A 12,490-nucleotide genomic window follows, 5' to 3' on the forward strand; every position below is an offset into this window, starting at 1 on the left:
CCATACCGGACCTAAACTGACCCTCAACCCATCCTAGATCTTATAGGAAATAATATAATTCCTTGAACTGAACATAACGCACTATCAATCCAGGAACTGATAGACAAACCGGCACCGATAATTGATGCTGAACTCATATAAGACCTGAAACTTATTTTGACCTTATACTGATACTGGAACTAAGCCTAAGCCCATATTGCTTCTGGAACTGATTATTAATAACGAGCACAGCGATCTTAGAAATTGAAGAATTCGTGAACGTATCCCGGTATTGGAATTGCCCCTGAACCCATACAGGCCATAGAACTGTTCCTAACCATATGCCGATCCTGGAACTAATACCAAGCCCATTCAGAGCCTGGAATTGATCGTAAATCTGTATAGGTTCTGTAACTGATTTTGATCTAACACCAATTCTGGAACTGATCCACTACCGATACCGGTCCTAGAATCCATTTCCTGTTGCTGAACCCATTCCGCTCTTGGAAATGATCCTGAACCCATATGGAACTGATTCTGATCCTTTACCTATTCTATAAACTGATTCACAACCTATGTTGGTCCTGAAAACGTTTATGAACTCATCCTGTTCTAAGGATTGCTCCTGAATCTATAATGATCATGGAACTGATCCCGATATCATACTGATCCTGAAAATCATCCTCAACCCCTACTAGCCTTGGGATTATTTCTGACAAACATCTCCTGGAATATATCCTGACACCAGGCTGTCCCTTGAACTGATCTCGATCCCATAACGGACTTGAGAATGGTCCTGAACCCATTGCGGTACTCAAGCTTATCCTACCTATTTTATTCCAGTCCGAGAACATAACCTGTACCATTCGCAGTGAAAGAACGAATCGCAAACCTGTCCCGATCGAAGAATCGACACATAACTTTAATCTTCGTACGTTCGTAAGCATTCCCGGCAGCGCAGGATATTTTTAATTCACCATAAAGGAGAACCGTAAAGGTAAAGGTAAGGTATACGATAGCAATATAGGAAAAGAATTTTAAATTATTATCTGTAACGCAGTAATTCGGATGGGAGAGGTTGTTCCTGTGCTGTGGATTCAAAATAAACATATTTAAAGCGTTAAAGCTTTTCTCTCCTGTAAACAATCAGGATTTATTTTCTCTTTTTCCCTGAGAATATTACAATTAAACAAGTAATGTACAGGAGGAACAGCTTTCATGATTAAACTTAATGCTTAAAACCAAACATGTAATTCTACGGAATGAGTAACAATGCTTACCCCTCAACCAAACGCCGCTGTCATGATGCTTCACTCATCATCCGAATCAAAGTCCATCTGGCGTGCCTTTGTGGCGGCCGGTTTTCTGGACGATGTTCTGGTGGCCACACTGGCAATACTGCCGTTGTTACTCGTCTGCGAGGCAAACAATGAACTAATCGACGTTTGCGACCGAGAACGGCTCGCACCGGCTCCAGTAGTTGTAGTTACCGCCGCTACCGTTGCCTTGCTAGCGCCACGTGCACCTCCACGTGAACCTCTTCCACCACGCGCACCACCACCCCGTGCACCACGGGCGGGTTTCGCAGCGGTCGTATCCATCGTACCCTTGCCCGTCGTCCCATCGTTGTTCTCTGCCTCATCGTCCAGATCGCGAAAGCGCCTCAACGGATCGACCGCGTCCTGCGGCTTCGATCGTGTGTCCAGCATGTGGAGCACCTTCTCGTGCATCTCCGGATCGGCCGCCGGAAACCCGGCCAGCGCTTCACAGATACCCTCCTCACTGATATTGTCCTGTGCGCGCAAAAACTCGAGCGCTTTGTTCTCGTAAAACTTGATAATCTTCTCGCACGCCTCATCGTCCTCGTAGTCCACCATCCGGCGGCAGAGTTCCGTCATGCTGCGAGGGTACAGCACCTCCAGTTGGTTCATCACGTCCGCCTCGCGGAAATACCGATCGACGATCTCCTCCGCCCGCTGGGCACGCTGTTCGCGCTGGTTCCGGTACGCTTCCTGCAGCGCAGCCTTGTCCAGCATCTTGCCCAGCTCGTCCTTTACAATCGCTTTGGGCTTCTTCTTAAAAATGACCATGTCCTGCGGGTTTGCTACCCGCCCGTGATAGCGAAACCCGAACCGGATCGCGTTAAACTGTTGCTCCACTTCGGTAAGCAGCAGCCGGAGCCGAATGAGCGGAAGCTTCGGTTGCCGGGCGTACCCTGACTGCTGCTGCTTGGCACGCTCTATCATCGCCTCGATACGCTCGGTAGCGAAGGCCTGGACTCGCTGCTGCACGTCCCCCTCGTCCAGCGCCAGCTCCTCCTGCACCGTGGCCAGATCGATCGATTCAAACACGAACGGGCGTACCGATTTCAGCGGTATCGGATCCATCCGGAACAGGCCCTTGTGAATGCTGAGCAATCCGCAGCACTTCGGTATCGCTTCGCCCTCGGACAGTGACGTCGCCACGGTCGAGCCGGGCTGGCTGACGTAGAACTTCTTCGCCGCGTTCTCCTCCGGCTCGATGCGGCAGTCGTGCTCGTGGCCCCAGATGATCAGGTCCAGAAACTGGGGCAGCGAGCTTTCGGGCAGATAATTTTTCGGCCCCCGTTCCGCCCGATTCTGGTGCAGTACCATGATGCTGAAAAAGCCGGGCTCATCCGGCTTCTCTATGAACACTTTCGCATCGTCCAGCAGGCGGCACAGCCGCGCATCGCTCATGTAGCTCAGCCCGTACAGTGCCAGCTTCGTTTCGCCCTTGCGCAGCAGTATCGGGCGAATGTCGATCTTGCTCAGGTCGGTCCATTTGCCAAAGTAGTTCACGTACCCGTTGGTGCTGAGCAGATTCATCGAGCTGACGCGCCCGGCACCGCCCGAATCGTCATGGTTGCCGTGGATGGAAAACACCGGTATCGCGATGTTCATGTTCGGATCCTCGTAGTTTACCGTGCGGCTTAGCGATTCCAGAAAGTTGTCGTTCTGATCGCTCAAAAACTCCAACCGAATCGGTTTGTCGCCGAGTGTGTACGTCTTCAGCAGCCGAAAGCAGCGGTCCAGCGTGTTGGTGGACGGGTTTGCCACATGGAACAGATCGCCACCGAGCAGTATCGCGTCCACGTCATTTTCCAGCGCGTGCTGCAGCACTTCCTCAAAGGCGATGAAACTATCATCCCCTGGAAGGAACAATTACGTTACATGGATATTCCTGTAAGCCGTGGAACAGTGTCACCACCGATGCTTACCTCGTATAGGATCTTTCTCATTGTATCCTAGATGTATATCACTCGCCACCAAGATTTTTATTGTGTCGTCCGGATTAATGTCCGTAGATTGTGTGCTTTCGGACATTTTCGAGCGTAAATTTGGCGTGCTTAGTTTTGAAACACCGACCAGCCGGGAAAGTGCGTGTTTTGGTTTTGGTGGCTTTCGTTCCAGCTGTCAAACCATTTCGCGGGTTTATCCTCCTCCTATTCCCAAACAACATTTTTCATCGTCGACTGCGGTTAATGAAAAACAAGGTTGATATGTTCAAGGTAATTTTAGCTACAATTTGAAAGAAGTTAAATTTAACCGTTGAGTGAAATGTTGATAACTGAAAGAAATTATATAAACTGCTCGTCAAAATATGTAGTTCAACGTGTCTGAGAAGATTTTTCTCCTTTGGCTCTGTTCCATAATTTCCGCAACATACCGCGTATCTTGAATTTTCACGTAGGTCGAATCTCGTGATTTCCAACCAAAATATCACTAAGGTTGGAAATACACAACTGCAGATTTTCGTGGTACCGTGAAAATCGCGTATAAATTGTACTGTCAATTTTGTTATAAAAGCTGACAGGCAGGAGAGATAATCGCGGTTCGTGTATGAAATCATCCGAGGTCTGGTGACGATTGTGTGTTACAAGATGAAATTGTTTTTATCGATTTGCGAATCAAATTATTTATTTCACATAGTTTATGCAAACGCAATACCGTGAAAATTTCAAGAATGCCGAAGTTTTGTATCTCTGCGAAACAGCAATCGCGATTGGAAGCGCGGAAGATTTGACAGCCCAACTTTTCTACATAAACTATAAACAAGGCTTGAATTTTGCGATGCCGTAACGATCTCGGTTCGTGTATTTCCAACCTAATTTTCGTGTAATTTTTCAAATAGGCGTAGTTTCAGCCACTTTTTGAGCTTTGAGCTTTTAGCCTCGTGTAATGATTTCATATGATTCTTACTGAATATCACCTCTTTTTTAAATATTTTATAACATTCGATCAAAATGGCATTTGTTTCATATTTTACAATTGATGTGTTTGATTTTATAAAAACAACGAAAACGATTCATAACACTTGTGATAAACCTCACACTCCAGATCTTCGGGAGACCTGCGTGTAGTTCCCCCTTAACACTGAGCTACTCTGCGATTTTTGAGCAATTGACCAGCTGTCACCGCAGCGACGGCTCGTGTAGATAAACCCTACGGTCGTGCCTTGCTGGGATCAAACCAACCGGCATTGCAAAGGCATCGGCAGCAACAACACCGGTTCCGCGTTTATCCGCAAATCGACCGCCAGCCAGACCGGGACAGTTTCTCCCTATCGATACAGCACCAGTCCGTGCGCCCGTGAGCGATGCCGCTAATCATCCCGAACGAAGTTTGGCACCCGGGAAGAGAATAGACGCGAAGAGTGTGTGTGCGTGTGTGTTAGTGCGTATGTTGGAAAGTTGTGTGTGCAGAGTAGCAATCATCCAAACCCCGCAAAAGCCCCGTCCGCTTGCACGGCCACCGTTGGTGTTCATTTGCTGTGCGCGCTCGTTAGTTTTTAGATGCAGTGAAGTGTTGTTATTTTGGTGAGATATAGTTAGCATTTAAGTCCTGCATACGGTCGCACATCGCTCGTTGCCATTGGGTTGTCGTTACGCGGAGAAGTAGCAGAAACAACAGCAGGAGCAGGCAGCATGAGCCACTCGAGAAATTATAATTACTACGAGGTAAGCAAAGCGAACGCAGCCCACCCAGCCAGTCGATGGTATCTGTGGTGGTCTGAAACTAATACTGTTCCGTCTGTCCTCACTTTGCAGCCCTCGAGGTCCCGCAGCCGGGAACGCAGCTACCGTCGAGAGTATCGCGACGATTCGGAACGCTACAATCCAGGCACATCGGAGTCGGGCCGCACACCGGCCGATTACGGTGGCTCCTCGTCCAGTTACCGCAGAAGCTCGCACCATCGAAGTTCACACTCCACCGCACACTACCACGACCCACCGGCCTCCTCGTCGGCATCCGGCGGGGCGCACGAGTGTTCGTCACACAGCGGCGGCTCGTCCGGCAAGGTCGTGCTGGCCGTGTTCAATCTCAGCGTGTACACCACCGAGGCGGAACTGTACGATACGTTTTCCAAGTTTGGTCCACTGCGAAAGACGACCGTGGTGCTGGATGCAAAGGTTGGTATGGCATGGCCTACTGGTTACGATGCGAATTGCTGCCACCGCATGCAAACCTAGCCGGGAATGTAAAGCCTTGCTCCCGGCCTAAGTAGGCGCGCGGTAGAGTGTCCCATGCTGGAAAGTTTACGGATGAAATGCGTCCAAACAGTAGCATTCTCATTAAAGGCCTTTCCGGACAGCAATGTTTCATCGAAATAGCTAGATCCCCATGGTACGGAGCAGTTGTGTTTAATGTTTAAACTGCCATCTCATTTTCTAGACGGGACGCTCACGCGGATTCGGCTTCGTGTACTTCGAGAGCGCGGAAGACGCCAAGGTGGCCCACGACCAGGCGAACGGCATCGAGATCGGGGACCGGCGGATACGGGTGGACTTTTCCGCCACCAACAAACCGCACGATCCGACCCCGGGCGTCTACTACGGCAAGGTGTCCCATCCCAAGACCGGATACGGCGGCCATTCTTCCCACGGTATGGCCAGCTCGCACGGCTACCACCATTGCAGGGCGTGCGAGGTGGAAGCGCGGGAACGCGAGCGATGGGAACGGGACGCGAGATCAAGGTACGGGACTTCCTTTCCCTTTTTTTTTTTTGGTTTTTTAAAGGTTCTCATCCATTTGTGGGAATGCATGCTAAACCAGAATTTTGCATTAATTTTGCAGGGAGCATTACTACTACTACGACAGCTATTCCGGTCACGACCGCAGTCGCAACCGTTCCATGACGGGCCGGTCTGGCAGGAGCAGCGATTACTATCGCGGCGGAACCAGCATTCGCTGACAGTGGTGGACTTCCTCCAACCATGCACCCATCGCTGCTGGTTGAATCGGTTAAGGAAACGAGAAAACAAAAGAAACGCACCATAAGGAGACAGGAAAGAGGGAAAGAGAGAGAGAGAGTGAGAGATCGAATGAGAGCAGTGTGCGGGCAAGTTGTGTCCCTCTGTGTTTGCATATTGTTACGTCGCGGTGCGCACAATAAGGATAAGGAGGATTGTTAAGAGAGTAAAGCCTAGCCAAAAAGGGACAGAACCGGAATCTTGCACCCCGCGTAATGATATTATGGGATGCTGCGTCTGGAGATGCGCATGAAACGGGACGCTAGGAGGGTAGCAAGGGGAGGGCGACGCATGCAAAACTAGAATAAGACACGCAGAAGTTCCGGCGAAATACGCGTCCATAGCGCCCGTACGGTGTATGATTAGCGTCCTCCCTCCCTCCGGCCTGGTTATGCGTGCGTGTTCCGTGTTTGTAGAAACAGGTTTGTAGGGGCCGTTGGTCTAGCGTGCGCCCCAGAAGAAGAAGAACCGCATATGCTTATATCCTTTTTTTGCGAAAACGGTGCGTGTGCGTGTGCGTGTATGTGTGCGGTGCGATGCGTAGCGTGTTAAGGAAGAGGGTCGGTTTTAACTTTTGTTTTTCTTTGCGAGTCCAGTTCCACAGTTCAGGCAAAGGATTCTCGATCTCACAGTGACCGGCCGATATAGGAGGAAGAGAGGTCGGGGGGCAGAACTGGATTTCTGCCCAACGATCAGATGCGTATGCGCGTTATAATAGGTATTGTTAAATAATGTTCCTTTTTTACCATACTTCCCTGTGTCTGTCTTTATGTTTCCTCCCCAGCGCCTCCCCACACATCCCCCCCATCCCGTTTTATTAATGATTTATACGTACGCGTACACACGCACACGCACACCAAGAGACACACATCAATGCTAGAATCTAATAAGTTATCAGTCCCGCATCGATTCCTTACCCAAACTGCGGTTGTCGTGTCCTGCCCGTGTGGGAGGTTGTTTTCCTTTAAAAAAAAATAGTCGGTGCATTTTAAATTGTTACTGTTTCGTTATGCTTTGTTTGCGGATGTGCGCCGTGTTACAATTGTGCAGGAAAAAACGGAGATATATAGTGTAAAGTAACAAGGGGGAAGAGAAAGATGACAAACTAACTCTAATGTCTAGAAAGAATAAATTAATTTCAATAAAAGACTTTAATAAGAAACCAACTGGCGTGCCCGAGGTCTTTGTCTCACGGTAGCGTATGACCTTGGAAGGGAGGGAGGGGGAAAACTTGTCAAACCGCACTTCAGACGGAGAATCTTAGACGTGTTTAGAAACGATCCCCTCTATTTAATTCTAATTCCGACTCTCCCCTGCCGGACAGCAGCATTAGAAGATGTGTCCGGCTGTCCACGGAAATGCAAATTATTCCGTTTTTTTTTTGCGGAAATCTAAGCCAGCCCACATCGAGATGGAACCGGATATTCTGGTCATCCTGGTCGGTATTGGTGCGGGCAAGGGAAGAAATGCCAATTTAATAGACAAGGGTGTAACATTTGTTCGTCGCTTCTTTTATTACACGTTCAATAAATGTAACTCCTTCCTTTTTCTTCATTTCTACCACTGCAATGCCTGAATGTAACCGCGCATTGCCTTTCCGTATCGCGGTGGAACAATCGTTCTCAATTAACAATCCCACACTAGCGAAAGCGTCCTAATCTTTAACTGCAAACAAAAATATTTATAATCAAACGAAAACCACACTAAAACTAGCGCCCAAAAATGAAAACCCACCCACAAACGGAAACTAGTGCGGCTTTGGTTTGTGTCCGTCTACGTAAAAGTTTCGTGTCGCTTGCGGAAGCTGCAACCGCATCCCTTCCAGGTCCTTCTGCAGCACTATCTGGCAGCCGAGACGGGAGTTTTCGCGTAGAAACGGTGCCATATCGAGCAGATCGTCCTCCTTCTCCTCCGGCTCGGCCAGACGATCGAGATACTCGTCCTGCACGTACACGTGACAGGTGGTGCAGGCAAGCGAGGCCTCGCAGGCGCCCTCCATCTCGACACCGAACCGATGGGCCAGGTACAGTACGTTATCGCCCACCTTTCCCCGAACCGTCGTCTCCTTGCCATCCTTATCGATGTACGTAATGTTTACACTGAAAAATAAGGATCGAAATTAATTTGACACGGTTGAAAAGATGTAGATGCCGGCACGATTGGCGGCAGTGACATACACTTCATCTTCACTCTTTGGATCCTGCCATTCATATTCGCCGTGAAGTAGCTCTGTAAAGACAAATGAGGACAGCTTAATCTCCTATCAACCAACAGACCTTGCACAATGTTGTGGGGAGCATTGATTTCATAATACTCACGCACGGTGCTGTGTATATTTCGCGGTATAATTAACCTGTAGCACCGATTGTACATGCCACGCGCTAAATGAAGTAAAGAGGTTGTGATGGGCATCGTTGTGTGCTTTGGTGGGAGGGAAAGATGGTCCACTGGTGCAAAATTTACAACAAATTAACTGAAATGGATTTGATACCGGTTTTCTGTGTACGATGGGGGAGCACTGAAATCAAAACAAACCACCCGTCACAACAATGTGGACCAATGACAGCCGACAGTTTCGAAACGCTTGCTGCTGTTTTCGAACTGATACATTCCACAAAAAAGGGCTTTTTGATGAATTATCTCTGCAAAAATAATGCCTATTACAATATTAATACTAATAAAATAATTCACTTCATTCTAACGCCCGAGTTGTCATCAAGAGCACTGAAAAGCATTCAATTCGGAATTTCACAACCATCGTTTTGATTTTTGCTTCGTTGAGTTACAATTCGAAACTGAACGAATGTTTACTTTGCTGCGTTCAGTTTGACAGCGCTTTTCTTCGCAAAGCCAACCCCATACTACATCACGCATGCTGTACGTTTTCAACACCGATGACGTCACAGTTGCCGGTTTACTTCAACTAGTGCGAGCAGGACATGAGCATGCCACACACGCTACCCCGCCTGTGGGTTTGTACTGGGAGTTTTTGCTCCCTTTTCTTCCATCATGTTTATTATTTCTCTGGAAATCGTCAAGGCAGGAAGCACGGAGTCTGGCGGAAGCCATTCGTTCGCTCGAAATTTTCACTCGCTTTTCCGACCAAACCAACCCGGAACCCAGTAGCTAGCGTTGAAACAAAACAAAGTGATCGCAGTGCGTGTTGCGTTGTGTGTATGCATTACGGAAAATTACGCCGGCAAGGTGGAAATAGGAGTTAGAAGCGCCAGTTTCGTGAAAAATTACTACCTCTCTCACACTCACTCTCACACACCTCCGTCAGCATCAAGCGAACAATAATAATCCACTTTGCCCAAAGATCGATTTATGCCCTCCTTCCTCCCCATCGCGCTGCCCAAAATTGTGCCTGCAGCAGGTTCATTGTCGCGTGTTTTCCCACCTCCAAGTGTTTGCATGTGTGCTGCGTAGCCGTGTCTCTGTGTGTGTCTTTCCCTTCCCTCGTCCTGTGTGTAACGATAGTGTCTCGGTGACAATCAATAGCGCCTGCAGCATCCCTAAAGTGCTACAACTCAGCAGCAGCACCCCGAGGGGAAAAGTGAAAGGTGACGAAATTGTGTATTGTGCGTGCGGGGTTTTTCCTACCGAGTGTCGGCGAAAAGGGTGAGATAGTTTTCTCCCCACTGCGCAGTGGCTTTTTCTTTTGTGCACACACGCACACACACACACGCGCGTGGTACCATCTCACACCTCTTCGCTTGCCCGGAGGCGGCAGCTGCTACTGGTGTCATCATCAACACACACACACACACACCCTCCCGGTTTGGTACGCGCGAGACACAAAGCAACAGCAGCAACAGTAGGCGTTGTGTGTCGCGCGCGTGTGGCACATCGAAAGCAACCCCCTGGAAAAGAGCAAGTGCGAGACGTGTCTCACACGCACACACCCACACACACACACGTCGCGGAAGCGCAAGGATTTCCGTAAAGGACGCTTGAATGTTCGACACGATGATGCAGCAAGCCGTATCGATCAAAGCCGAGCCGGACTGGAGTGACCTTTTAGTGGCGGAGCCGGACAATCGCGCGCAATACGCGCTCGAAAATGTGATCCGCCAGCAGCAGCAACAATTGCTGCAGCAGCAACAACAGCAGCAGCAGCAGCAACAGCAGCAGCAGCAGCAACAACAGCAGCACCAACAGCAACAACATCACCAGCAACAACAGCAGCAACAGCAGCAGCAGCAACAGCAGCAGCAGCAATATCATTTGCGCAATGGGGCCGGTGCAAGCCTCACCCCAAATACAAGCAATCCGGTCGCGATCGTAAATGGGGCTGGAGCGGCTGGGTCAAGCGCGAGCCAGCAGTCGGGAGGCGATCCCAGCGAGGACAACGAACCGCTCGACATGATCGAAGCGATTGGCGACTCGGACGACAACGATTTTGCTGAGGCAGAATCGCTCACGCTGCAGCAGTTCAAGGTAAGAGAAACGAAGGGAGCAATGGGGGGAAAGTTTTTCTGTTCCGTGGGATGGCTTTCCTCGGCCCCAGTCCCTGGGGGTCCACGCACTCGTAAAAGATCGTCAATGTTTGATTCGTTTTAGTGTCCGCCAACCCTCCCCGTATATCCTTCCGCATTTTGTTGTGCTTTCGGTGCGCACATATCCGCGTGCGTTGTTTGTTTGGCTGATGCTGTGTAAATAACGTGTGGCACCGAATGGGCGCGTGTGTGTGTGTGTGTGTGTGTGGTCAATGGAAACGCTAGCACAACCGCACACAGGATGCGTTGCCTATGCCACAACCCTGCTGCGATCGTCGTTTATTTGTGTAAACAACGGCGTGTTCCACTTTTTAGTCTTCGCGCCCAACCAATGCGAGAGGCATGGCCAAAGAATAACATCAGCGCAAACCGTTAGTAATAGCAAAGACTGCGTTCCTGCACATCCGCCCGAGTACGATCGCGTATTGCACTGCAGCTTTTAATATCCATCTATAAAACATGTTGCCCTTTGCGATATGGTTACGTTACCGATGGTAATTTCCTATTTCGCATGCTCACGCAAAACCAACAACAGCCCACAATGAGGGTGTAGGACTGTGAGAAGATTCGTCTTTGCGTACGATCGCGGTGCTGCTGCGCGCAACGACGTCCGAGCAGAATGCTGCTATGTTTTGCACGTACGATCAGAATTTGTAAACATAAAATGCGAAATCTCGTTTGATGGGCTTGATGGCTTGTTTCGCTGCAATTACCATCGATCATCTACACAGGCATTGTTTGGGCTTTCCTTCTTGCCTTACCGCGTGCATTGTATGCATGTAGCGTACATTTATAGCTTTTTCTGTAAATATACGGGGAAGACAAATAATGGTATACAAAGCAAGCAAGGGCCTCGATGCGTGCAAAATCCCTTTAGAATACAAATCTGTCATAATTTTCATCTTTTGGTATTGCAGAAAAGAAAAGGCTGGTTTCATGGCGCTAAAAAGGGCCGATTGCAACCGATCGATTTTTGCCCCCCAATGAAGCAATTCGATGGCAGCGTCATAATCTCGCACAAACCTGTACCTACTTTAAAAATATCCTTAAAAAGGTGCATCAGAGTGGATTTTTCTTGAAGAGCGCGAAACACAAAAGCGCTTTTGATTCTCCTCCAGCAACACCACCACCCTGTAAGCGCGGGGAGGGAGCGATACCGGTGCACTTGTACGGGAGAAACTGCTTTCGTAAACCCGCGCCGTGGATAAAAGCATTAAAATCCGTACGATTCTGCGTGCCGAAGGATGCACGAAAGGTGTGTAGCCAATTTCCCCCTCCATCTTCCCCTTTTTCATACTCCCGCACTTTCCGGGCTTTATTCCCTGTCACTCTCTCTCTCTCTCTTGTTCATCGCCAGCTCTCCCGCTCAATCGACACTTATCGCACGCGGTCGCTTCTGGCTTTTCGTCTTTTTTATGGCCAAAGTGTCCTCATCTTCCGCCACGAGGACACACCGTAGGCCAGCAGCAGCAAGCAGTGGCGGTGGCGGTGGCGGCAAAGCACCGGCACTTTATCGCCTCGTACCGGCATAAAAGTTTGTGTGTGAGGGAGAGAGCGAGAGAAAGAGCAACGCAAACGAGATGGGCAGGGACACGGGAAGGACGAACCAAACGCGCGTGGTGGCGGTGGTGATGCGCGGTGTGCCAGGGATAAAACTCGTAAAACTTTATAACATCCCATGAATTAAACTTTATTTTACGCTGTATTTTTTTATTATTTCACTCTACTGTTCGCTTACGAC

The 12,490-nt window shown here is 49.2% G+C and overlaps 4 protein-coding genes across 5 annotated transcripts in view; 2 read left to right on the top strand and 2 right to left on the bottom strand.

The window, feature by feature from the left end:
- Nucleotides 1–1,089: 1,089 nt before the first annotated feature.
- On the bottom strand, nt 1,090–3,406 carry LOC120952023 (double-strand break repair protein MRE11). The gene is made up of 2 exons (XM_040371088.2): nt 3,218–3,406; nt 1,090–3,148 (listed from the first exon to the last, which is right to left on the bottom strand). The coding sequence occupies exons 1-2, from the start codon at nt 3,321–3,323 to the stop codon at nt 1,290–1,292; spliced, it is 1,965 nt and encodes a 654-aa protein (XP_040227022.2). The 5' UTR covers nt 3,324–3,406; the 3' UTR covers nt 1,090–1,289.
- Nucleotides 3,407–4,433: 1,027 nt separating this feature from the next.
- LOC120953785 (transformer-2 protein homolog alpha-like) lies at nt 4,434–7,416 on the top strand. The gene is made up of 4 exons (XM_040374042.2): nt 4,434–4,957; nt 5,048–5,410; nt 5,673–5,974; nt 6,075–7,416. The coding sequence occupies exons 1-4, from the start codon at nt 4,925–4,927 to the stop codon at nt 6,190–6,192; spliced, it is 816 nt and encodes a 271-aa protein (XP_040229976.2). The 5' UTR covers nt 4,434–4,924; the 3' UTR covers nt 6,193–7,416.
- A 324-nt stretch (nt 7,417–7,740) lies between these two features.
- On the bottom strand, nt 7,741–8,801 carry LOC120953786 (adrenodoxin-like protein 1, mitochondrial). 2 transcript variants are annotated; one of them, XM_049605402.1, is made up of 4 exons: nt 8,569–8,801; nt 8,428–8,479; nt 7,985–8,349; nt 7,741–7,915 (listed from the first exon to the last, which is right to left on the bottom strand). In XM_049605402.1, the coding sequence occupies exons 1-3, from the start codon at nt 8,660–8,662 to the stop codon at nt 7,998–8,000; spliced, it is 498 nt and encodes a 165-aa protein (XP_049461359.1). In that variant the 5' UTR covers nt 8,663–8,801; the 3' UTR covers nt 7,741–7,915; nt 7,985–7,997. The 2 variants fall into 2 exon arrangements, with proteins under 2 accessions (XP_049461359.1, XP_040229977.2); XM_040374043.2 differs by having other exon boundaries at nt 7,741–8,349.
- A 447-nt stretch (nt 8,802–9,248) lies between these two features.
- LOC120953784 (la-related protein Larp4B-like) overlaps nt 9,249–12,490 on the top strand; it is a 79,554-nt gene continuing 76,312 nt past the window's right edge. Inside the window, exon 1 of the mRNA XM_040374039.2 lies at nt 9,249–10,690. Within this exon, the coding sequence (XP_040229973.2) occupies nt 10,208–10,690 (483 nt within the window). The 5' untranslated portion in view covers nt 9,249–10,207. The remainder of the gene's footprint in view (nt 10,691–12,490) is intronic.

This window comes from Anopheles coluzzii, chromosome 2, assembly GCF_943734685.1.
Source record: "Anopheles coluzzii chromosome 2, AcolN3, whole genome shotgun sequence".
Lineage (NCBI taxonomy): Eukaryota > Metazoa > Arthropoda > Insecta > Diptera > Culicidae > Anopheles > Anopheles coluzzii.